General features: G+C 39.7%; 1 protein-coding gene across 1 annotated transcript in view; it reads left to right on the top strand.

Annotated features, from left to right (window-relative positions):
- The first annotated feature begins 3889 nt into the window (after nt 1–3889).
- SLC9C2 (solute carrier family 9 member C2 (putative)) overlaps nt 3890–27307 on the top strand; it is a 97101-nt gene continuing 73683 nt past the window's right edge. Inside the window, exons 1-6 of the mRNA XM_027565365.1 lie at nt 3890–4092; nt 10843–10943; nt 14733–14861; nt 16913–17078; nt 25799–25915; nt 26915–27076. Of these exons, the coding sequence (XP_027421166.1) occupies nt 3957–4092; nt 10843–10943; nt 14733–14861; nt 16913–17078; nt 25799–25915; nt 26915–27076 (811 nt within the window). The 5' untranslated portion in view covers nt 3890–3956. The remainder of the gene's footprint in view (nt 4093–10842; nt 10944–14732; nt 14862–16912; nt 17079–25798; nt 25916–26914; nt 27077–27307) is intronic.

Raw genomic sequence — 27307 nt, 5'->3', positions numbered from 1 at the left:
TTAGTGAAAGCCTGCAGAGCCTTAGGTTATTAGCAGAATCTTTGAGGTTGTCTGGGAGGCTCTTGGGGCTTCCATGGCGGCTCAGATGGTAAAGAATCTGCCTGCAATGTGGGAGACCCAGGTTTAGTCCCTGGGTCAGGAAGATCCCATGGAGAAGGCATGGCAACCTGCTCCAGTATTTTTTCCTGGAAGATTCCATGGACAGAGAAGCCTGGAAGGCAACAGTCCATGGGGTCACAGAGAGTCAGACACAACTGAGCACAAACTCATGCACAGGAGGCTTGTAGTGGGAATTTTTAGGAAAGAGAGGAAAATGTTATTAGAAGCTAGAGAAAAGGTACCCTTCTTATGTGATGGTGGTAAGTTTGGCCACGCTTTTATCCAAGTAATGAACTCAGTGATCCTGCTCAGGGCTTTTCCAAGTAGTGTTCAAGTGCCACCTGTATTCTCCTACTAAAATTGGAGAGAGATGAGCCTAAAAGGATCAGTTCAGTTTTCAAATAAAATTTAAAAGAAATATAAAGGATTCAGTACTTGCTAGGTTTGAAAATAAAATTAGTTCTCATTCCTAGCCTTTGTAGATGGCAAAAAAGTTATCAAACTAAGAGATGGCTTCTGGGAAAAGATAAAATCTCAGGCAGGATTGGGAGGTCATTGGTTAAGACCTCAGTGATATTTAGGTGGTATGTCATGGAAATGTTCAGACTCAGAAAGGCTTTGCTCAGCTTCAGACTTGAGGTCGGCTTTCTCAGTGCAGCTGGAAAGATAGCCTATAGCTGCACTAGGGGTTATCACCACAACTAAAGTCAAATGGAAAGAGACCAGCTGTCTCTCGATAATAGATTGGTTTTGAGTCTCATGCTCTGAACCAACCATAGTGTTAGGGGGACAGAGAGCTATGACTAACCAACCTGTTTTGTGCCTGTCTCTGTTAGACAGTGTAGTCTATCATCAGAAGATGGAGTTTGGGTGAGACTGACTGGGAAGCCTCTCAGCTCTCAAGTCTCAAAGCCATCAAAGTATTCAACTGGCTCTACCACAAATCAAAAGTACAGAAGTTTTAGTCACTCAGTTCTGTCTGACTCTTTGTGACCCCATGGACTGTAGCCTGCCAGGCTCCTCTGTTCATAGAATTCTCCAGGCAAAAATACTGGAGTGGGTTGTATTTCCTTCTCCAGGACATCTTCCCAACCCAGGGATCGAACCTGGGCTCTCCTGCATTGCAAGCAGATTCTTTACCATCTGAGTCACCAAGGAAAGTACTGTACCAAAAAAGGTGAAATATAAATTTATTATTGCTTTTTTTAAAGCTTTATGGGAAATATTGTTGTGAGAGAAATTTCATCACCTCTGTGTATTCTAGTTATGTGTTATCTCTAGCTCTCAGAACCACATGTAATCTAGATCTGACTCTCTGAATTTTGTTCAGGGTTTCTTGAGGTATGGGTATTTTCCCAAAAGCCATGGAGAATCTGACTTTTAAAATGTAAAAACTGCATGACTCTTACCTGGAGGGTATGGGTGAACCCAATGAGCCTGAGGGGATAGCACTGGGATAAGAACTAGACAGAACTGGAGGGACATTACTCAGAGTGATGTGAGTCATAGCAGTTTAGGAGAGAAATCAAGGTGACAGGCAATAGAGATGAGGTTAAGATGAATATGGGAGAAAGAGCAGTGAACTTGGTAACCAGAAGGGCTCAGTAAGGGCAGGTTGGGAATGAGTAAGGAATGGGTCTCTCAGGAGACAGCCTGTGTACAAGACAGCTTTTAGAAAAACATAGTCCTCAGGATTTATGGTAGGAATGGGTCCAGTGACATAAAAGAACCACACCAGACAACAGCAACAAACCATTGTAAAGGAAATATTTTGGGAGAATGGTGTGTGAGTGCTAGTGGTGGTTGTTGCAGTTAGGGCAGACGTAGAGCTGTTGACTAAAACCAGTCAGTCTCAAGAAGGAACTGGGGCTTCTATGTATCAAAATGTCCTTGACACAGTGATGGAGAAGATTGACGATAGATGAAATCATCTCGTTGTGGTGGTGTTATCCTCGGTGCCCTGATTAGTGTGATACAGGAAGGAGAGAGTAGAATTTCATTGTCATAGAATAACTCTCTTCAAAGTAAACTACAAGTTGATTAATAACTGATTCATTTGTTTAAATTTATACTGTATTTGATTTTATTGATTAGATTTGGCATAAAAAAAAATCACATTGGGTATCACAGAATTTGGGATGCATTTGTCCTATGAAGAAGGGTGATATTGTTTCTTCAAATCAAGGACCAAAAGCCAATGACAAATAGGAGTTAAGGAGAAAAGGGGGAGTGAGAAACTCCATGGAAAATAAAGGAGAGGCAGAAAAAGAGAAAATAGAAAAGGATGAATGAAAAAGTCAGAGAGGAGACAAGGCAGTTGAAAAGGGTTAGAGTTGAGGAAAGAAAACCAGAGTATATATTAAAAAACCATATAGGAGGAAGTTCTGTCTACATGGTCAATGACTATTTCAGCCATTACACCAGGCAAAGAAAATCAGTTAAAACAGTTATGTGTATAGACACAACTTGAGCATTAAGAAATGCAAGTTTCCCTGGGAACACTTAAGCTTCTTCTGGATTGGGGGTGGGCATAATGTTTGTAGCCAATCAGAATGAAAGTAAGTTGGGAAGCAACCAATAGGAATTAGGTATGGAAATAGCTTTCAATTTGATATCAGTTGGCAGTATTGTCCCTGGCAAACAGATGCAGAGCTGAGCAGTTTTTATAATTTTCAGTGCCTTCACCTTGGTTTCAACTCTGAACCTGCTTAGCCTTGGCTGAAGGTATTGCTGGTTTTGAAAGTTTGGAGAACTTGGTTTGGGAGCAAGGCTGTCCTGACAAGTTGAGTAGAGGCTGTGAAGGTGCAGAGGATGTGAGGTGCTGCTGGAGGGACAGGTTTCAAGATACAGTGTTTTGAATCCCATTTCTGGGCTATCGTCCACTTCACGTCAGAATCACTGTGACTTTCAGACCCAACAGATGCAAAGCAAAGATCCAGATATTATTGGGGATACTTCAGGAACCTCTAGGAATTTTAGGTTAAGGCTAGCTGCAAGGGAGAGAAAAAGAGAATGAGTCCTCAGGACATTCACATCTATTTATGCAGACTAGGTTCCACACAAGGGCAGCAGCTTGAGGGGGTGGGTTGGGTCCTGGGGTTGAAATCTAGCCTGTTATTCACATGCTAAGCTGTGTGCCCTATTGTTAGCAAGGGGGAACTTTTTCTAATTCATTCAAAGCTACCATGTGATCAGACCTCAACTTTTGTCTTTTTCCTTTGTTTTTAGGTTATTCACATTCTTCTGCACCCCCATCCTTAACCAATAGGATTCAACTTTGACCTGTTTCCCACTTGTCATTTTGGAGTTGGAGGGGCCTGAGAGATTAAAAAGGGGCAAGAAATGGCAATAGTAGAAGAAAATTCTAGAATGATTTGTACTCCCAGAGAAAGAATTCTCCCTCAAAGAGTTCATCCAGTATTTATGGAGAGCCTGTTATGTGCCACACACTCTGTGCATAGCCTTAAGAGAAATTAATAGTTGGCCCTGACCCTCAAGAAACTCACTGTTCCATGGGGAAGACAAACATTACCATATTGTACAATAAATGGTACATGCAAAAATCGATACCATCTCTCCCCGATACATGTGTAGCAGTATCAGGAAGAAACACAAACGCTGCTATTAATGTTCCCATAGAACGTTCTTGGAGCAGAGGTGGAACAGGAGGTATTAATTTGTACCTTGTGGGCTCAGATCTGAGTGTAGTATAATCTTAGGTAGAAAGAATGTGGATGGATTGGATCCTGGCCAGTCACATGGTCTTCTTTTTTGTGTATCATAACAGGTTAGTCTGTACTAGTGAAAGTGTCAACAGTAAATCTCATCCAGGTTCATCAACTGGGACTGATAAAACAATGTCAAAAACTAATGTGTCCTTCTGGGTACAAAAAGAAGGTAACAGACCTGATTTACTCTGTGGAAGGGCCGCTGACTACACTGTTGGGAAGGGACATTTCCTGATTCTTGTATGGTCCACGCTTGTTTTGGGAGGTAGGTGATTGTTTTTACATCTCATCTTTCCTCTGACCTCTGAATCTTTCTGCAGAAAGTGATCACAATTACAACAAAAGAAGAAAACCAATGAAATTATAAGATGTGAGTGAATGATATCAATCTTGTTTCATTTATTTATAAGTCTGATCTCTACTATGCTCCTTCATTCATTCATGACATTTGCTGAGCATAGCAGTGTGGAGAATATGAAAGTTCTTAGCCTCAAGGAGGCTTTTCGTGTGGGAGACAGACAGACACATAATTGCAATGCAGTGTCATTATTATAACTTTAAAGGTATAGTCCAGAATCTCTGGTAACAAAGGAGAGGGAGAGCTTTACACTGCCTGGCTTCCTTCTTGCCTGCCAGGCCTGCTGCTGCTGCTAAATCGATTCAGTCGTGTCCGACTCTGTGTGACCCCAGGGATGGCAGCCCACTAGGCTCCTCCGTCCCTAGGATTCTCCAGGCAAGAACACTGGAGTGGGTTGCCATTTCCTTCTCCAGTGCCTGAAAGTGAAAAGTGAAAGTGAAGTTGCTCAGTTGTGTCTGACTCCTAGTGACCCCATGGACTGCAGCCTACCAGGCTCCTCCGTCCATGGGATTTTCCAGGCAAGAGTACTGGAGTGGGTTGCCATTGCCTTCTCCAGCCTGCCAGGCCTAACTTGACCTAAATATCTGGGATGAGGGGAGGGCAAATAGAACCCAGATACATGGTTCACAATTTGCTTAGTTAACATCATCCTTTTGTCCATTCTACTATGACTTTTGATGTGCTTTTTCTTTAGGGAAGATGTACCATTCCACCCACTGGGGCGGGGGGGGGTGGGAATTAGGAAAAGTTTTACCTATAAGGTCTCTTACACAATGATAAAGTATTCAATAGGCATGAAGAATGATATTCATGCAGATAAAATAACATATTAAAAAACACAGATGCTTTATTCCATAATTCAACACTAGTGATTAGAGAACATTTTCTAGTTCCCTTAAAAATTTTTTTCATTTGGGCAAAATGTCAGCTGGTTTAAAATGCTTTCTGGAACAAAAGTGAGTTTTAGTTGCTCAGTCGTGTCAAACTCTTTGCCACTCCATGGTCTGTCTGTCAATGGAATTCTCCAGGCAAGAATACTAGAGTGGGTTGCCATTCCCTTCTCTAGGGGATCTTCCCATCTCAGGGGTTGAACCTGGGTCTCGTGTATTCCAGGCACATTCTTTACCAGGGAAACTGGTACAAAGACTACAAAGAAGCAACAAAGCAAACACCCATGAAGAACTTCAATTTTACTCCCATTAGGGAGTGAAATTGCTTTCTCTGGGGTCTTTAAAATGCTCATCATCAACCTTGGTCCCTTTTGGTACAATAAAGTGCTGCTGACCATGAATCTCACTAGCTTTAGATCTTTTATGATTACATAGAGACAGGTGCTCCAAGCAGTAAAGGGCATTGCAGAAATTGCTTGAGAAACATTTATTTGGCTAACCTTATGCATAAGTGTTCAAAAATATTTACTGATTTGTCATGACCTGTAGGTGAAAGGCAAGAAATACAGACTCTGAGAGGCCAATGAGTCTCACCTTAGGCATAAGTTAACTGGATTGTAATCTATATAGTGCCTCTGGAAGTGATGAGCTGAATAATCTTAGAGTAGGAAGTTTTAGGGGCTTCCCAGGTAGTGCTGGAGACATGGGTTTGATCCCTGGGTTGGGAAGATCCCCTGGAGGAGAGCATGGCAACCTACTCCAGTATTCTTGCCTGGAGAATCCCATGGATGGAAGAGCCTGGTGGGATACAGTCCCTGGGGTTGCACAGAGTTGGACATAACTGAAATGACTTAGCACGCATGCACGGAGGGAGTTTTAAGGCAAGAAGATTCATATAAACAGAATAGCTAGTGTCCTTTAACACTTAATTGGTAAAGGAAGTTTTCCCTATGATTAGATTTCATTTAAAAGTATTTCTGGTGTTTAAGAAAACTACAGAATATATGTTACTATAGCTTAGGATGAGTAGTGATTAACATGTAGTAAGACATTGCAAGATGGCAAAGTAGGAGGACGTGTGTTCATCATCTCCTGCGATAACTCCAAAATTACAACTCACTGCTGAACAACCATTGGCAGGAGAATGTTGGACCCCACCAAAAAAAGATACCCCATGTCCAAGGGCAAAGGAGAGCCCCAGCAAAATGGTAGGAGGGGTGAAATCGCACTTAGAATCAAACCCCATACCTGCCAGAGATGCTTGGAGGGCTCAAAGAAAACATTCTGCGTACCAGGAGATGCCACAGAGACTGAGCCAGACCTGCCTTTGAGTGTTTGAGTGTCTCATGTGGAGGTATAGGTCAGCAGTGGCCTGCCGCAGGGGCAGAGGCTCTGGGGTGCAGCAGACCTGGGTATGGCATAAGCACTCTTGGAGGAGGTCGCCATTAACCACACCATAGAGCTGAAGGAACTTAGAAAGGACTGGGGAAACAGACCCTTGGAGGGTACAAACAAAACCTTGTATGCACCAGGACCCAGGAGAAAGGAGCAGTGACCCAGACTTGCCCGTGAGTGTTCAGGAGTCTCTGGCAGAGGCTTGGGTCAGTGGTAGCCTGCTGCAGGGTCAGGGGCACTGAGTGTGGCATTGTGTGCATGGGACCTTTTGAAGGAGGTCCCCATTATCTTCATTACCTCCACCATAGTTTGGCCTCAGGTCAAACAACAGGGAGGGAACACAGCCCCACCCATCAACAGAAAATTGGATTAAAGATTTATGGAGCATGGCCCCACTCAATAGAACAGACCCAGTTTCTACCTCAGTCAGTCTCTGCCATCAGGAAGCTTCCATAAGTCTCTTATTCTTATCCAAGAGGGCAGACAGAATGAAAACCATAATCACAGACAACTAATCAAGCTGATCACATGGACCACAGCCTTGTCTAAGTCAATGAAACTATGAGCCATGCCGTGTAGGGCCATCCAAGACACATGGGTCATGGTGGAGAGTTCTGACAAAATGTGGTCCACTGGAGAAGGGAAGGGCAAACCACTTCAATATTCTTGCCTTGAGAACCTCATGAACAGTCAGTCAGTTCAGTCGTGTCTGACTCTTTGCAACCCCATGAATCGCAGCACGCCAGGCCTCCCTGTCCATCACCAGCTTCCAGAGTTCCCTCAAATTCAAGTCCATCGAGTTGGTGATGCCATCCAGCCATCTGATCCTCTGTCATCCCGTTTTCTTCCTGCCCCCAATCCCTCAAAAGGCAAAAAGATAGGACACTAAAAGATGAACTCCCCTGGTCGGTAGGTGCCCAATGTGCTACTGGAGATCAGTGGAGAAATAACTCCAGAAAGAATGAAGAGATGGAGCTAAAGCAAAAACAACACCCAGTTGTGGATGTGACTGGTGATGGAAGTAAAGTCCAGTGCTGTAAAGAGCAATATTGCTTCGGAACCTGGAATGTTAAGTCCATGAACCAAGGCAAATTGGAAGTGGTCAAATAGGAGATGGCAAGAGTGAATATCGACATTTTAGGAATCAGTGAACCAAAATGGACTGGAATGGGTGAATTTAACTCAGATGACCATTCTATCTACTACTGTGTGCAAGAATCCCTTAGAAGAAATGGAGTAGCAATCATAGTCAGCAAGAGTCTGAAATGCAGTACCTGGATGCAATCTCAAAAACGACAGAATGATCTCTGTTCGTTTCCAAGGCAAACCATTCAATATCACAGTAATCCAAGTCTATGCCCCACCAGTAATGTTGAAGAAGCTGAAGTTGAGTGGTGCTATGAAGACCTACAAGACCTTCTAGAACTAACACCCCAAAAAGATGTCCTTTTCATTATAGGGGACTAGAATGCGAAAGTAGGAAGTCAGGAGATGTCTGGAGTAACAGGCAAATTTGGCCTTGGAGTACAAAATGAAGTAGGTCAAAGGCTAATAGAGTTTTGCCAAGAGAATGCAATGGTCATAGCAAACACCCTCTTCCTACAACACAAGAGAAGACTTATACATGGACATCACCAGATGGTCAATACTGAAATCAGATTAATTATATTCTTTGCAGCCAGAGATGGAGAAGCTCTATACATTCAGCAAAAACAAGACTGGGAGCTGACTGTGGCTCAGATTGTGAAGTCTTTATTGCCAAAGAAAGAAAGTGAAGTTGCTCAGTTGTGTCCAACTCTCTGCGACCCCATGGACTGTAGCCTACCAGGCTCCTCCGTCTATGGGATTCTCCAGGCAAAAGTACTGGAGTGGGTTGCCATTTCCTTCTCCAGGGGATCTTCCCAACCCTGGGATTGAATCCAGGTCTGCATTGCAGGCAGATGCTTTGCCATCTAAGCCACCAGGAAAGCCCAATTCAGACTTAAATTGAAGAAAGTAGGGAAAACCACTAGACCCTTCAGGTATGACTTCAGTCAGTTCCCTTACAATTATATAGTGGAAGTGAGAAATAGATTTAAGGGATTAGATCTGATACAGTGCCTGAAGAACTATGGATGGGGGTTTGTGACATTGTACAGGATGCAGTGATCAAGACCATCCCCAAGAAAAACATATGCAAAAAGGCCAAATGGTTGTCTGAGGAGGCCTTACAAATAGCTGAGAAAAGAGAAGTGAAAGGTAAAGGAGAAAAGGAGAGATATTGCCATTTGAATACAGAGTTCAAAGAATAGCAAGGAAAGATAAGAAAGCCTTCTTTAGTGATCAATACAAAGAAATAGAGGAAAACAACAGAATGGGAAAGACTAGAGATCTCTTCAAGAAAATTAGAGATACCAAGGGAACATTTCATGCACAGATGGGCACAATAAAGGACAGAAATGGTATGGACCTAACAGAAGCAGAAGATATTAAGAAGAGGTAGCAAGAATAAACAGAATAACTGCACATAAAAGATCTTCATGACCCAGATAACCACAATGGTGTGATTACTCACCTTGAGCCAGACATCCTCGAATGTGAAATCAAGTGGGCCTTAGAAAGCATCACTAAGAACAAAGCTAGTGGCGGTGATGTAATTCCAGTTGAGCTGTTTCAAATCATAAAAGATGATGCTATTAAAGTGTTGCACTCAGTATGGCAGCAAATTTGGAAAACTCAGCAGTGTCCACAGACTGGAAAAGGTCAGTTTTCATTCCAATCCCAAAGAAAGGCAATGCCAAAGAATGCTCAAACTAACACACAATTGCACTCATCTCACACGCTAGTAAAGTAATGCTCAAAATTCTCCAAGCCAGGCTTCAGCAATACGTGAACCGTGAACTTCCTGATGTTCAAGCTGGTTTTAGAAAAGGCAGAGGAACCAGAGATCAAATTGCCAACATTTGTTGGATCATTGAAAAAGCAAGAGAGTTCATCTACTTCTGCTTTATTGACTGTGCCAAAGCCTTTGACTGTGTGGATCACTACAAACTATGGAAAATTCTTAAAGAGATGGGAATACCAGACAATCTTACCTGCATCATGATAAATCTGTATGCAGGTCAAGAAGCAAGAATTAGAACTGGACATGGAACAGCAGACTGTTTCCAAATAGGAAAATGAGTACATCAAGGCTGTATATTGTCACTGTGCTTATTTAACTTATATGCAGAGTACATCATGCAAAATGCCAGGCTGGATGAAGTACAAGCTGGAATCAAGATTGCCGGGAGAATATCAATAACTTCAGATATGCAAATGACACCACACTTCTGGCAGAAAGCAAAGAAGAACTAAAGAGCCTCTTGATTAAAGTGAAAGAGGAGAGTGAAAAAGTTGGCTTAAAGCTTAACATTCAGAAAACTAAGATCATGGCATCCCGTCCCATCACTTCACGGCAAATAGCTGGGGAAAGAACGGAAACAGTGACTGACTTTATTTTTTGGGCTCCAAAATCACTGCAGATGGTGACTGCAGCCATGAAGTTAAAAGACCCTTGCTCCTTGAAAGAAAAGCTATGATCAACCTAGACAGCATATTAAAAAGCACAGACATTACTTTGCCAACAAAGGTCCATCTAGTCAAGGCTATGGTTTTTCCAGCAGTCATGTATGAATGTGAGAGTTGGACCATAAAGAAGGCTGAGTGTGGAAGAATTGATGCTTTTAAACTGTGGTGTTGGAGAAGACTCTTGAGGGTCCCTTGGACTTCAAGGAGATCCAACCAGTCAACCCTAAAGGAAATCAGTCCTGAATATTCATTAGAAGGACTGATGTTAAAGCTGAAACTCCAATACTTTGGCCACCTGATGTGAAGAGCTGACTCATTGGAAAAGGCCCTGATGCTGGGAAGGATTGAAGGCGTGAGGAGAAGGGGACGACAGAGGATAAGATGGTTGGATGGCATCACCGACTTGATGGACATGAGTTTGAGCAAGCTCTGGGAGTTGGTGATGGACAGGGAAGCCTGGCGTGCTGCAGTCCATGGGGTCGCAAAGAGTCTTATACAACTGAGTGACTAAATGAGTGAGCTGATACTTTGAGGATAGGAAATTTCGTTTTCATAATTTCTCTTCATCAGATCCAGAAGCAAGATACCCAGACAGTGCCACTGGGTAGGCAAATGGGAGGTTGTTGGAACTTCAAAATTTTCCAAATTCACACGAGTGCTGTCTCACTATGTGTGTCTTATACTAAGAGATAGGGTTATATAACCTTTGTCAGTTATTCATAATATGACATTCAGAGGACGTTTAAAATCAAACACCTAAAGAGAGATAATAAATTGTTTTTAAATTATACCTTATGTCCAAATAACACTTTTTTTTTTTTAGGACTTCTGAGGGCATTTTTAAAGAATTCTGAAGTCATTGTCTTGACGATTCTTTCTCTATTTGGATTTTTGATAGGACAACTGGCCTACAATTTTGTTGAGGTAACTTACATACGATAAACTAGAGGATAGACTAAAGATCAAAGACCAAAAACAAGGTCAACTCATGTCCCCATTCCTGAATGAATGGATTTTTTTTAATGTGAATAGCTACTGAGAAAAGTTTATCTGGTATTAAAATTTTTGAAAATGAAAAACCATCCAAGAAAGGAAACATGAATTAGAGAGACTTAAAATAGTACTTTGAAAGTGAGTAAATCTAATTGCCCTCTTGGATTCTTCACCATCTGCCTTTGGTCCTTGCTCTTGTATCCTTTCTCTGTACATACAACTGGACTCTCTCATGTTATAGTCTTCCATACCTGCAGGGACTCTAGTTACAAAAGGCTCAGTTACTGTCGTGATGAATTATGATTACTCTTTTCTAATTGCACTTACATGATTGCATGTAAGTGCAAAACATGCATCCTACAAAAGATTACTTAGATCTAAGAAAAACTTTGTTAATTTATTGACACAATTTTAAATGTATAGCAGCAGAGTAATGAATAAGCAATTTGAATCCACTCATTTTTTATTAAAAACAAAATGGAGACAGTGCTTGTATCTGTTAAGGATTATAAAGTTCAGTTCAGTTCAGTCGCTCAGTCGTGTCCGACTCTTGCAACCCCATGGACTGCAGCATTCTAGGCTTCCCTGTCCATCACCAACTCCCAGAGCTTGCTCAAACTCATGTCCATCAAATCGGTGATGCCATCCAACCATCTTATCCTCTGTCGTCCCCTTCTCCTCACGCCTTCAATCCTTCCCAGCATCAGGGCCTTTTCCAATGAGTCAGTGCTTCACATCAGGTGGCCAAAGTATTGGAGTTTCAGCTTCAGCATCAGTCCTTCCAATGAATATTCAGGACTGATTTCCTTTAGGGTTGACTAGTTGGATCTCCTTGCAGTCCAAGGGACTCTCAAGAGTTTTCTCCAACACCACAGTTTAAAAGCATCAATTCTTCCACACTCAGCCTTCTTTATGGTCCAACTCTCAGATTCATACATGACTGCTGGCAAAACCATAGCCTTGACTAGACGGACCTTTATTGGCAAAGAAATGTCTGTGCTTTTTAATATGCTGTCTAGGTTGGTGATAACTTTTCGTCCAAGGAGTAAACGTCTTTTAATTTCATGGCTGCAGTCACCATCTGCAGTGATTTTGGAGTCCCCCCAAATAAAGTCTGTCACTGTTACCATTGTTTCCTCATCTATTTGCCATGAAGTGATGGGACCAGATGCCATGATCTTCATTTTTTGAATGTTGAGTTTTAAGCCAGCTCTTTCATTCTCTTCTTTTGCTTTCAAGAGGCTCTTAAGTTCTTCTTTGCTTTTTGTCAAAAAGATGGTGTCATCTGTGTATCTGAGGTTATTGGTATTTCTCCTGGCAATCTTGATTCCAGCTTGTACTTCATCCAGCCTGGCATTTTGCATGATGTACTCTGCATATAAGTTAAATAAACAGGGTGACAATATACAGCCTTGACGTACTCCTTTCCCAATTTGGAACTAATCCATTGTTCCATGTCCGGTTCTAGCTGGACATGGAACAACGGATTAGTTGTTCCATGCTTCTTGTCCTACATACAGGTTTCTGAGGAGACAGGTAAGGTGCTCTGGTGTTCGCATTTCTTTAAGAATTTTCCACAGTTTGTTGTGATCCACACAGTCAAAGGCTTTGACGTAGTCAATAAAGCAGAAGTAGATGTTTTTCTGGAATTCTGTTGCTTTTTTGATGATCCAACAGATGTTGGCAATTTCATCTCTGGTTCCTGTGCCTTTTCTAAATCCAGCTTGAACATCTGAAAGTTCACAGTTCACAGTACTATTGAAGCCTGGCTTGGAGAATTGAGTATTTTGAGCATGTAGGATTGTAAAAGCCTCTTGTTATTCTTTGAAACACTACCACTACAACTGTCATCTTTTGAGTGTTAACTGTGTGCCAGATTCCCTTTTAAGTTCTTTGGTTTTTAAATTTTAATAATTTATTAACTTACTGTGCATCCTAAATCACTTCATCGTGTCTCTTTGCAACCCTATGGTCCATAGCTCATCAGGCTCCTCTGTCCATTTGATTCTTCAGGCAAGAAAACTGGAGTGAGTTGCCATGCCCTCCTCCCAGGGTTCAAACCCACATTTCTTTCTCTTTTTTTAATATAAATTTATTTATTTTAATTGAAGGTTAATTACTTTACAATATTGTATTGGTTTTGCCATACATTGGCATGAATCTGCCACGAGTGTACATGTGTTCCCCATCCTGAACCCCCTTCCCACCTCCCTCCCCATACCATCACTCTGGGTCATCCCAGTGCACTAGACCCAAGCATCCTGTATCCTGCATCGAACCTGGACTGGCGATTCATTTCATATATAATAATATACATGTTTCAATGCCATTCTCCCAAATCATCCCACCCTCCCTCTCCCACAGAGGCCAACAGACTGTTCTATACATCTGTGTCTCTTTTGCTGTCTCGCATACTAGGTTATCGTTACCATCTTTCTAAATTCCATATATATGCGTTAGTATACTGTATTGGTGTTTTTCTTTCTGGCTTACTTCACTCTGTATAATAGGCTCCAGTTTCTTCTACCTCATTAGAACTGATTCAAATGTATTCTTTTTAATGGCTGAGTAATACTCCATTGTGTATATGTACCACAGCTTTCTTATCCATTCATCTGCTGATGGACATCTAGGTTGCTTCCATGTCCTGGCTATTATAAACAGTGGTGCGATGAACATTGGGGTACACGTGTCTCTTTCAATTCTGGTTTCCTCAGTGTGTATGCCCAGTAGTGGGATTGCTGGGTCATAAGGCAGTTCTATTTTCAGTTTTTTAAGGAGTCTCCACACTGTTCTCCATAGTGGCTGTACTAGTTTGCATTCCCACCAACAGTGTAAGAGGGTTCCCTTTTCTCCACACCCTCTCCAGCATTTATTGCTTGTAGACTTTTGGATAGCAGCCATTCTGACTGGCGTGAAATGGTACCTCATTGTGCAAACCCACATTTCTTAACGTCTCCTTCCTGGCAGGCAGATCCTTTACCACTAGTCCCACCTATGAAACCTGTATTAACTTATTAACTCTTGAATTAATTAATTTATCCTCAGAGCAATCCAATGAAAGTAGGTACTCTATTCCCATTTTACTGATGAGGAAACTGAGGCACAGAGATGTTAAGTGGTGAAGATTAAACTGTTAATTGGGCCAAAGACTTTTTAGGATATATTTACGGCACTTCAGTCATTGTTTCTGTGTTTTCTATTCATTTGTATATAACCTTCATGATTTGCATCCTATGTATACAATCTATACTATTATCCATATATTATTTTTATCTACTTAATTCACTGAAATATTTTAAAATCCTAAGCAAATGTCTGTGAAATCACAAGTACCCATGCAAAGGTCTTTCTCCCACTCTTACACAAATGAAAATAATTACCTAACGGTCAAATAAAAAAGTACCACCTAAAATCATCTCAGGGGTAACCAGTGATGAAGTACCATTTTTGAAAACACTGATTAGTTACCACAAGCAATATTTACGTAGCCTAAAGTCACACATATTTCTGGTGAATAGAGGACTATGCATTTATCTCATGTCGATGGTTAGATCAAGAAATCTACCACAAGACTCCCAGGACTGGCATTGTAGATTATCTTTCATTAGTTACAAATTGGAATATTGTAAAATTCATATTAATTGGCAGATCATCAACCTAATTTCTAATACTTCAAAATGGTAACAAAGTAACTTTTTTTGGCCTTTGTTTATTTAGATGCACCAAGTCGTCTACCCTCTTCTAAGAACATCAAGTTTTTCACTTTATTGTTATTTTTCACCTTTAATTATATTTATGGCTGCTTTGGATGTGGACTTCTATATACTCAAGAATGTGTTTTGGCAGGTAAGAACACATTTTAAGACAAAGTATGGTCCATTATTCCTTACTCATGTTGACAGAGAATCTGTCTAGAGAGATTAGTAATTCATCAATCTCACATTAATATTTCACCAATCTCACATTTTTAGTTGACTCTTTTTGCTGTTCAGAATCACTAATTAAAGAGAGTTGAGGGGAGGGAGAAGGAATAAATATTTGCTGATCTGTAAATAAGATTAGTTACTGTGACTAAGGCACTGAGTTAATATCATCTCCATTTCACATATAAGCCGACTATAGTTCAGAGGTCACAAGACTGACCAATGGCAAAGCCTGGGTCCAAACCCACCTCTGACTGCCTCTCAGCTGTGTCTGTAGACTTGTCCATTTTAACTGCTATGGTTGTTTTATTTATGCCTTCCTCTTTTTTTGTTAATCATGCTTGCCAGATTATTTTCCTTTTCAAACAGTTTTATTTTCTTTAATTTTATTCTGTACTTTTTCTAATATCTTGAGCTAGGTATTAGTTGATTGACTTTTAGCTTCTTTTATTGTTGTTATTTTGTGCATTTAAAGTTTGAAGTTTTCTGCTAATAACTTTTTAGCTTCACCCCACATGTTTAAGTCTTTAGTGTTTTCACTCAGCAATAAAAAAGAAACAGAATATTGATAAGTAGAATATGGAAGAATTTCAGATGTATTATGATAAGAGACGGAGAAGGCAATGGCAACACACTCCTGTATTCTTGCCTGGAAAATCCCATGGATGGAGGAGCCTGGTGGGCTGCAGTCCATGGGGTGGCTCCGAGTGGGACATGACTGAGTGACTTCACTTTCACTTTTCACTTTCATGCATTGGAGAAGGAAATGGCAACCCACTCCAGTGTTCTTGCCTGGAGAATCCCAGGGATGGGGGAGCCTGTTGGGCTGCAGTCTATGGGGTTGCACAGAGTCAGACACGACTGAAGTGACCTACCAGCGGCAGCAGCAGCATGATAAGAGAAAGAAACCAGGCTAGAAGGGTACCTGTGGAATAATATAATTCCGTACATAGACCTTCCTTCTAGCAAAGGCAAAACAGTACTTTGGAAAACAGATCACTGGTTGCCAGGGAGCAGGATGAGTGAAGAAAGTGGCAGAATGAAGAAATCTTTTAGTGTGTTGGCTCTGTTTTGTTTTTTCATTGTGACCATGTTCACTTGACTACATGCATTTGTCAAAACTCATATAACTATACAGTCAGAGAGTGAATTTTACTGTACATAAGTTAAAGATAAACTTTTTAAAGATCAAAAGAAATAGATTTGTATTTATCTGTCCCATGTGATTTTGTACTTTTAGTTTATAATGCTTTTCCTTTGCTTTTCCTCATTCTTTTTCCCTTTCTCAGTCAATTGATTCAATTTTCTGTATTTTTAAAAAATTTTTTTTCTTTATTCTTTTTTTTCCCCTTCTGCTGGTTTAAAAGTTTTGCATTCTGTTGCTCTTTTTAAGGCAGGCATTGTTGATTGCCCGTCCCTTTCTTTCTCAATAATGGAGTGACTTACTGTATGTATAGTATGGTAGTGGGCCAAGTGTGAAATAGTGCTACATTTCCTGGCATCCCTGACAGGTGTGGTAGTGTTAGAAACCTATCAGGCAACGAAATGTACACAACATTTTGCTAACTGTGGATTTTTCCTGAAAGCCCTTAATAAGGGGACCAAGTCAACTGACATGTAGTTTTCATCCATTGTTGCCTGCCTGGAGCCCTGTAGATCATCACTGTGGAAACAAGGAAATGCTTTGTATGGAAGCAAGAAAAATTTGCACTCCATCTTAGAGCATTTTGATGTGGAAAACTATTAATCTTGAATAGCAACAAGAAAGATGGGTGCATTGGTCTTCTCATAGTCAGGTAGAATCATTTGAAAGGGATGGTTTCGTGGAGGCAGGTAAACTAGAATACCTTTTAAAGTTATCTTCCTGAGTCATTGTATAAAATATATAGCAAAATCTGATTCTTACATGAATAAATGGAGTCATGCCATGCTTAGGTGTTAAATTTAATACTATATTGTGAATTGGTTTCGCAGGTCTTCTTAACCGGATTAATTAGCTTTGCTACAACATTCATCATAATTGGATATGTGGTTCTGAAATTCAATAAATATTCATGGGATTTGCAGTCTTGCCTCCTCTTTAGCATGGCCCTTGGCATTACAGATCCTATTTATTCTGTGAATTCACTGAAAACTGTTGGTATGTTGGATTTATTTCTCTCTCTTATTTTGAAGATATGAGGATAAATTTCCTTTTGATAATATGCTTGAGTGAATTGTGCATCCAGCAGAGTAGCCATTTTATGCTGTTTTTCTTGGAGATGGAGTATGCAAAGTCAATAAAGCAACCCAGGACCTGGGATAAATGATCTCAAATAATTTTTTTCAAGGAGAAAATGTTATCTTTCTAGAAGGTGATTAAAATTGGTATTCAGCTCCATTCCATTGAGTTCTAAGCCACAGGCTAGAGATTTGGCACTATATCTTTGCAGCACTTTTCTAAGTCCTGGGTTCTTCTTGTTAGAAAGGCCTTTATTTTAAAGCAGCTAACTTTGGGCAGGTGAGAGAGGGAGCTTATTTAGAAGAAATGAGGTGAAAGTATACTCTAGCAAATACGTTATTCAGTAAAAGCTTATTCCCAAGAGGGCTAGGGGTTCTGCACTACTTGCCATATTATTTGGTAAAAGATAATTTCACTCTGAAATATCTGTTGTTATGTTTTATTAACACAGCAGTAAAAAGCACATAACATGGTTAGATGCTGTTATTTCTGATTTTGACTCAGAAATATTTAATTAACCAGTTTTAAGGTTTCAGTTGTATTTAGTGGAAATATATCACCTTATGATTAGGGTGGGACACCTAGTTTCTGGCAGGTGATATCCCCTTCTATACACATTTATACTTACAGTTGAGGAAACATAAAAGGTTTTGACACTTTTGATGGTGATATAAATTGTTGCCAGATATTTTTCAAAGAGTCTGACCCTATCTTCTTTTTCTCTCTCATTTTTTCCTGTAGGTGCAATATTTTTCTGTCTTTTCTCCATCTGTTTTTCTCTCTAAGCCATTTGTATTTGCCACTTGTTTTATTCACCTCATTATCTTGCTGCTCCCCTTTCTGCAATCTCTTAATTGTAAGAGGCTCTAATAAACTATATTTATTGCAGTTTCTATATTCAAAAATTTTTTCAAAAAGAGAGTAGAAAGTCTTCTGTTTCTTTACAAGAAAACTATTAAAGGTATTTGACTCTTAGTTGATATTTTCTTTATGCCAGTTATACTCAGATGGTACATAGTTCTGGGTTCTATGATGTCTTTACCTTTGTGTGGATTAGATAAGAAGGATCCTCTATCTAATTGTTGTAATACATTATCTTTTTTAAGGAAAAAAATATATTTTTTGCCATGTGCCTAAAATTGCCAGAATAATATACAAAACTGCAGTTCCTACAGTGTGAGTGTTTCTTCATTTGATGTGGTGCTCTGGAGCACTGTGAAATCTGCACAGTCTGAGTCTGAGGTGGACTGACTCACTGAAAAAAATAATGGATGTTCACATACAAGTTAAAAGGAACCTGTCTATTACCTATTTTAAAAGAACGTAAAGGCTCAAACAGTTTTTACTTTAAAATGAATCTGGACTGGGAGCTTGTAAAGGGATAAAATACAAAGTTTTAGTATGATCTCAGTTTAAGTAAAAGGAATTATATGCTTTGAAAAAGCCTTTAACATTCAAATGGTTTTATCTGGGTCATGGAATTACAGATGATTTTCTGTTTTATTATTCCCTTTAAAAAATTTTACAGTGAATTAATAAAGTTAGTTCACATTAAGCCAATAAAAATGTGGGGAGTAATTCTTGTGGTATTTTACTATTAAAAATAACTATACATCAAATTCAAAACTTTATGCAATAAACCTTATGCTCTGTTTGCTCCTGGTTGACTTATTGAATCTGAGGGAAGAATTAAAGGATTTCTTCACCAGCTAAATCAAATGTGCCAATAATCTTCAAACCTGTTTAACCAGTATTTTGTGTCTTCTGTCATAGTCAAAATTAATAGCAAGTAGTAGTATAAGATAATTATAATTTACCTTGCCTTTTATTTTCTTTGCTTTCTAAAGAAAGCAAATTAGAATTGGCTACAATAATGAGGCACAAAGAAAAGAAATAAACAGCCCGAATACTGATCCATAATCAGGCACTGAGTTATCAGAAATTCTGTATTATCCTGGTATCTATCCTATCTTTCAGAGGGTTTTTGTAAAGGTAGACAGATTCTTTATAATCTGATATTTCATATACTCAGATCAAACACTGGAAAGCAGAGATCTGCTCTCTTTTCAACTATGCATAGTGTCTTAGAAATAGAAATAATGAGAACCCTCAGCTATATATTTTTAATTATTTTGTGTTTCAAAATATCAAAGGGAAAAAAATAGAATCTTCATCAGATCATTTCTGCTTGCATTAAAAAAGTATCATTTAATGTGATCAGTTTGGATTTTAGTGCAATGAAATGTATTTAATAGCTGCTTTTAAAAAAACTATGTAGTTGTATAATTCTTTCTATATTATTTTGTATTTACATTAGGCTCCATAATGCACCACTGTGTGTCATATGTTCTTAAATTTGAGTTTATGCTTTTAAGTAAAAGAAGTCCAGGGCTGGCCTGCAATTCCATGAAATCATTGAGGACACTGGATTCCTCTATATAACTCCTGTAGTTAAGATGGAGTAACAGGATCAGGTCTGTGAAGGATGGGTGCTGGAGAAGAGTTGGTTGATGACATGTTTTAAGTTGACCAAGATGAAAAGGGAACGTATTTCCCAAGGACAGAAAAGGCTCTGAGGTATATGAGAGGGTAATGATGACAAAATACTAGTTAATATATGTTGAGTGTTGACTATGTGACAATCACCATACTTAGTATTATATACTTTCTTCATTTTTGTGCTCACAGTAGCACTTTTTGGTTAGTACTATGGAAGGCAGAATAACTTAGTGTTTTGGCTAGTAGATGCGGAAGTTATAACCCCACCTCTACCCCTTACCAACTATATGCATGTGTGCTAAATCGCTTCAGTCATGTCCAACTCTGTGTAACCCTATGGACTGCAGCCTGCCTGGCTCCTCTGCCCATGGGATTCTCCAGGCAAGAATACTGGAGTGGGTTGCTATGCCCGCTTCCAGGGGATCTTCCCTACCCAGGGATCAAACCCAAGTCTCTTGTGTCCCCTGCACTGGCAGGAAGGTTCTTTACCACTGGTGTCACCTGGGAAGCCCCTACCAATTCTGTGATCTTGGGCAAATATCCTAAGCTATATTTACCTCAGTTTTCTCATCAGTAAATGAGGGTAATAACAGTTTATACCTCATGAAGTTGTTAATGAGTAATCAATGAGATTATGTAAATCTTAGAGAATTGCTATTCCTATTGAAGTACTTCAAAAGTAGATAACTGAGGCTCTCCACAGTCTTAATTTAACAAAGATTCAGAATTGGACTTGAATTTAAAATCTCCACTGTTAATGCCATCACTGTTGATTTAGTTTCAGGTAAACAACATTATATGTCTTTTAATTAGTATTCTTATTTGAAATGTGTCTTTAACACTTAACTTGAATTTAATTTGTATCTTTATTAAAGTTTTAGAGTTAAATGATATATTAGTAAATTTGCTAATAAATTTACTACTCACTCAGTTCAGTCGCTCAGTTGGGTCTGACTTTTTGTGACCCCGTGGACTGCAGCACACCAGGATTCCCTGTCCATCACCAACTCCCAGAGCTTGATCAAACTCATTTCCATTAAGACAGTGATGCCATCCAACCATCTCATCCTCTGTCGCCGTTCTCCTCCCACCTTCAATCTTTCCCAGCATCTGGGCCTTTTCCAATGAGTCAGTGCTTTGCATCAGGTGGCCAAAGTATTGGGGTTTCAACTTCATCATCAGTCCTTCCAGTGAACAATCAGGACTTATTTCCTTTAGGATTGACTGTTTTGATCTCCTTGCAGTCCAAGGGACTCTCAAGAGTCTTCTCCAACACCATAGTTCAAAAGCATCAATTCTTCGGTGCTCAGCTTTCTTTATGGTCCAACTCTCACATCTATACATGACTACTGGAAAAACCATAGCTTTGATTAGACAGACCTTTGTTGGCAAAGTAATGTCTCTGCTTTTTAATATGCTGTCTAGGTTGGTCATAGCTTTTCTTCCAAGGAGCAAGGGTCTTTTAATTTCATGGCTGCAGTCACCATCTTCAGTGATTTTGGAGCCCAAGAAAATAAAGTCTGTCACTGTTTCCATTGTTTCCACATCTATTTGCCATGAAGTAATGGGACCGGATGCCATGATCTTTGTTTTTTGAATGTTGAGTGATTTCATTAATATTTGCTATATAAATAAATATCTTTGTTAAATTAAAAAATATGGAGTAACAATGACTAGACTTACCTTTCTGCCTGAGCCAACTAAAAAGCCAGACAAAATATATGAAAATGAAAAATAGTTCTCAGATAATGGACATCAGGCCATGCGGGACAGTAATACTCAAGAAAGGAAAAAAGAAGTATGTTCTTGATTGTCCTTACCATAGCTTATTACCTGGAGAGAGTTTCTAGGTCTTTGTGCAGGGAAAGGTAACCTAGGTGGAGCTTGGTAGTTTCTTTGAGTTGAGGAGACCTAGAGTTGGGAGTCCAGGAAGGCCAAAGCAGTTAAAGTTCATGGGGCAAATTGCTGCAGGAATGAAAGCTGTACTGAAGAAGGAATTTTGAGAGCTACCCACTTGAGTCTTTGGGTGAGTGAGTGCTCATTAGTGCATGCATGTGAAGAAGCTGCACAATGCTGGGAATGAAAACACTCAAAGGATTAAAGGGAAAAATCCCTTTCATGTTCACTACAGCCAAAGTGGAAAACCATCATAATTTGTAGGACATCAGGTAAAGGACTCAGAAGGTTATTGCTTGAGTATCGGGGAAAATTAACCTTTGACTAAAGGCTGCTCTGGCCCTACCTAACAAATCTAAAAAACAAGCCTCAAAAGGGTCAAATTCTTTCAAAGTAACAACTGCATTACAAAGCAAAGCTCAAGAATATGAGACTACAAAAACATATAGCACCTAATTAGGTAATACATACAGTTATGTTATCTTAATAAAAAATTGGAAGACATGCAAAGAAGCTGAAAAAATGGCCCATAAAGAGTACATAAACAAGTAGAAATAGACCTAGCAATGCTGTAGATGGTAGACTCATTTAGTTCAGTTCAGTTCAGTTCAGTCGCTCAATTGTGTCCGACTCTTTGTGACCCCATGAATCGCAGCACGCCAGGCCTCCCTGTCCATCACCAACTCCCAGAGTTCACTCAGACTCACGTCCATCGAGTCAGTGATGCAATCCAGCCATCTCATTCTCTGTCATCCCCTTCTCCTCCTGCCCCCAATCCCTCCCAGCATCAGAGTCTTTTCCAATGAGTCACCTCTTCACATGAGGTGGCCAAAGTACTGGAGTTTCAGCTTTAGCATCATTCCTTCCAAAGAAGTCTCAGGGCTGATCTCCTTCAGGATGGACTGGTTGGATCTCCTTGCAGTCCAAGGGACTCTCAAGGGTCTTCTCCAACACCACAGTTCAAAAGCATCAATTCTTCGGTGCTCAGCTTTCTTCACAGTCCAACTCTCACATCCATACATGACCATAGGAAGAACCGTAGCCTTGACTAGATGGACTTTGTTGGCAAAGTAATGTCTCTGCTTTTGAATATGCTATCTAGGTTGGTCATAACTTTCCTTCCAAGGAGTAAGCGTCTTTCAATTTCATGGCTGCAGGCACCATCTGCAGTGATTTTGGAGCCCAGAAAAATAAACTCTGACACTGTTTCCACTGTTTCCCCATTAGACTCAACAAATATATTAAGACACTTGTAACTATATTCCATTGGTTCAAAAAGTTAGAAAAAGATTGAGTATGGGGTAGAATTGCTCCTGTCAGCTTAAGAGAGCCAATTTTTAAATCAATAAGAATTTTGCAAGCCCGTGGTTAAACTTTTGGTAGCTTTGAGTTAGTTATGGTAGGAGTGTTTACATATGAAGCTGGCAAATGCTACAAATCAGCACAAATCAGGCCTTTTTTAATTTTGGAAAGCTGGTTTATCAGTACACCACTGGGCATGGTAGATATAAAAGAGACCTTAAATAAAATTTCTAGAGATGAAACCCACAATGTCTGAGATGAAAAATACACTGGATGGAATTAACGTCAGATTAGACAAAGCATAAGAAAGAATTAGTGAACTTAAAGTTCAAAGCTCAGTCGCATCCGACTCTTTATGACCCCATCGACTGTAGCCTGCCAGGCTCCTCTGTCCATTGGATTTTCCAGGCAGTATGGATTTTTCATACTGGAGTGGGTTTCCATTTAGTGAACTTAAAGAAGTAGTAATAAAAACTATCCAAGATGGGCTTCCCAGGTGGCACTAGTGGTAAAGAACCTCCCTACCAATGCAGGAGACATAAGAAATGCAGGGTCAATCCTTGGATCAAGAAGATTCTCCTGGAGGAGTGTATGGCAACTTACTCCACTATTCTACCTGGAGAATCCCATGGAAAGAGGAGCCTGGCAGGCTACAGTCCATAGGGTCACAGTCAGTCAGACACGACTGAGGCGACTTAGCATGTACAAGATGAAGCACAGATGGAAGAAGGCTGAGAGAATAAGCAGAACGTTAGTGAGCTGTGGGGCAACTTCAGTGCCTATATTAAGACACAAGTTCCTAAAAGGAGAGAAAAGAAAGCAACAAAAACTATTTGAAGAAATAATGGATGAAAAATTTCTAAATTTGATGAGAACTATAAAGCCACAGACTCAGGAAGCTCAGCAAACTCCAAGCCCAAGAAATACAATTGAAAACTATACCATGGCACATAAAAATCAAATTCCTAAACACCAGTGTCAAGAGAAACTTTCAAAGGTAGCCAGAGGAAAAAGACGCATTATATACAGAGACACAAAGCTAATAATGATAAAGGACTTCTCTTCAGAAACATTGCAAGCCAAAATATGGTATGTAACACTTTTAAAATCCTGAAAGAAAAAATACTGCCAGCTTAAAATCCTCAGTGAAAATATCTTTCAAAAGTAAAGGAGAAATAAAGAGTTAAATATAAAAGCTGAAAAAATTTATCACTAACAGACCTGCACTACAAAAATGTTAAGTCCTTCAGGCTGAAAGAAAATGGAACCAGATGGAAAATTTCATCTGCAAAAAAGAATGGAAAGCACCATAATTTTAAACCGATGGGAAAATATGACTTTTTCTTATTTTTACTCTTTTAAAAAGATAATATTTAAAGCAAAAATGGTTGCTGTCTATTGTGGGGTTTATTTATCTGTTCCTCCCCTTTGTGTATGGCATCCATCGTCAGTATTACAAGTTGACTGCTAAAGTTCCAGCTATCATTCCATATTTCAGGCAGGAAACGGAAGAACAAGGGATGGAAAGATGTTCCTTTCAGCCAAGTCACCTCTCCCTCCAAGGAGTTTCCCAAAAGTTCCACTCAGTGACTTCCACTTAAATGTCAGTGGCCACTCTTAGAAGCCCAGGAGTTGGGGAACAGTTGTCATTTAGCTGAGCACATTGCCACCGTGAGTAAAACCAGTCTTGTTACCAAGAACAGAGGATAGATACTAGATGGGCAGGTACCAATCACTATCATCCTTCTTACAAGTTGCATAACAGTGGGCAGTTGTATTTTCTATCAAACTGTTGGTAAATGTTAAATGTCAATAAAATTTTATGTTTAATTTTAAAATACCAGCCTTATTGATATGTAACCCACACATCATAAAATTTAGCCTTTTAAATTATAAAATTCAGTGGTCTTTAGTAGATTTACAGTTATGCAAGCATCTTCACTACTTAATTTTAGAACATTTTCACTAACCTCAAAAGAAATTTCATGCCTGTTGGCAGTCATTCATTCTCATTCCCTCATCCCCCAAGTTCCTGGCAACCAGTGTTCTATTTTCTGTCTATGAATCTGCATATTCTGGACATTTCACATAAATCAAACCATACAATATGTGATTTCTGTGTCTGGCTTCTTTCACTTTGTAATTTTTTAAAGATTCATCTATGTTGTAACATGTATCAGTCAGTACTCCCTTCCTTTTTGTGGCTGAGTAATATTCCATTATGGCACCCCACTCCAGTACTCTTGCCTGGAAAATCCCATGGATGGAGGAGTCTGGTGGGCTGCAGTCCATGGGGTCGCTAGGAATCAGACATGACTGAGTGACTTCACTTTCATGCATTGGAGGAGGAAATGGCAACCCACTCCAGTATTCTTGCCTGGAGAATCCCAGGGACAGGGGAGCCTGGTGGGCTGCCGTCTATGGGGTCGCACAGAGTCGGACACGACTGAAGCGACTTAGCAGCAGCAGCAGCAATATTCCCTTATAGGGATAGATCACCTATAGATGGACTGTCCATGTACAAATTTTTGTGTGGACGTATGTCTTCAGCTCTTTTGGGTGTATGTCTAGGAGCAGAATTGCTAAGTCATATTTTATACTTATTTCTAAAATGTGGTTCTTTTGGAGTCTAACGATTCATCTTTATTCAAGCTAAATGTAGTGACCTGAGAAGTGCTTTGTCTCAGTTTGAAGTTCTAGTATGCTTTGAGGCAGTGGACATTTCAGGATGTGCCATCACCATGTTCCTTTGCCATTGGAGATACAGAAGGCACAATGGAGAAGTTAAAAAATGGTGATTGTGATTATCTTACAGATCCATCACAGTAATGACTGCCTTCTTTTTTTTTTTTCTAGCATATTCCTTCTCTTCTGTGTCTGTATTTCCTGTGAAAGAGCATCATTATCATGTACCGTACTAAATTATGTTTTTCCATTTCCAGGCATTTCTAAGATGTATACTGATATCATTAGAGGAGAATCAATGATCATCTGTGGCTTCACATCCATTTTTTTTGCAATTTTTAAGACAGGCATACTTCAAATGTCCAACTTTAGAGGTAAGAGCATTATTTTTCTCTATTTATTTATTTATTTATTTTTAAAATTTTGGCTATCCTCCATGGCATGTGGGACTTCAGTTCCCTGGCTGGGAATTGAACCCATGCCCCCTGCATTGTAAGGTGGAGTTTTAACTGCTGGATCACTATTGAAGTCCCATCTGTGTATTTTCTAAAATCATTCTTATGTAGTCCTTTTTAATTCATACCAAAATTAAAATATATTCAAGATGTCTTAACTTTGCCGCTTCCCCTATTCTTTACTTATGGACCAATTAAAATAGTATATCAGGTAAGAAGAAAATAACTGCCACTGAGTGTTTCCTTAGATTAGAGGGGAAAGTTGTGAAAGAAATGATTTCATATCTCTCAACATGCATCGCACAACAGGAAGAAACAACACTGTAAAGCATTTATCCTCCAATTAAAAAAAAAAACGTGGCTTGGTCCTGAGTTTGAGTCTGAGGGTGAAAGTAGTACCGTGGAGTCAGGTTCTAGAAGTGATAATGAGCAGAAGTGCAAACAGGCTGCAGGTTGGTGGGGATCCTGAGCATGGTGTGCTTGGCCCTGACGTAGTTTGTAAAAAAATATATATATATTTAAATATATTTTGGCTCATTGTTCACTCACCAGGTGAGTTTTTCACATTTATCGGTTCAGTTCAGTCACTCAGTCGTGTCCACCTCTTTGCGACCCCACAGACTGCAGCACACCAAGCTTCCCTGTCCATCACCAACTCACATTTATGCTCTTTGCCTGACTCCTGACAGCATTTGAGTCTGCTGTCCTCAGATAAGCAAACCTCAAGCTGCAGACTGTGGGGTAAATGTATCCCCAGAAAGCCTCTTTTGCCAGGCTTTCATGGGAAACTTCCATCTGCTGAAGAACAAGGTTCTCACTCAAAATCTCAAGAGCAAACCGATGGGCATTGCCCAAATGCAATTAATAAAAGAAAAAAATTATATTTCACCTTTCTTTTTTCTTATTTCCTTTTTCTAGAGTTACATGTAATCATGGGCCTCACCTTGGACATTTTGGGGAGCATAGCATGTGGATATTGGTGTGCAAGGATCATTCAGTTTATATTGACTGACCTGTTCAGCAATACACTGACCAATATAATTTTTTGCATCTCAATGGTGTACATGACTTTCTACATTGGTAAGACAGAAACAGATACAAAAATTCCATCCTTGATGTGTATTTTGTGTTTTTAAATTTTCCCTTGTTCTTGAATCCAGCTTCCTCCCAACAGCTTTTCTGCTTTTTTTTTTTTTAATGTGGCTCTTTTGTGTGGCTTGTCATACTATCTTTCTTCCACCTCTAGCTCTTTCCTGGATTGTCTTAACATCCCCTAAATTTCAACTCCATGTTCCTTCTCTTGCATTCCTC

This window comes from Bos indicus x Bos taurus, chromosome 16 (assembly GCF_003369695.1).
Source record: "Bos indicus x Bos taurus breed Angus x Brahman F1 hybrid chromosome 16, Bos_hybrid_MaternalHap_v2.0, whole genome shotgun sequence".
Taxonomy (NCBI): Eukaryota; Metazoa; Chordata; class Mammalia; order Artiodactyla; family Bovidae; genus Bos; species Bos indicus x Bos taurus.
The sequence above is the reverse complement of the archived record's forward strand: the minus strand, read 5'-3'. Positions and strand labels throughout refer to the sequence as shown.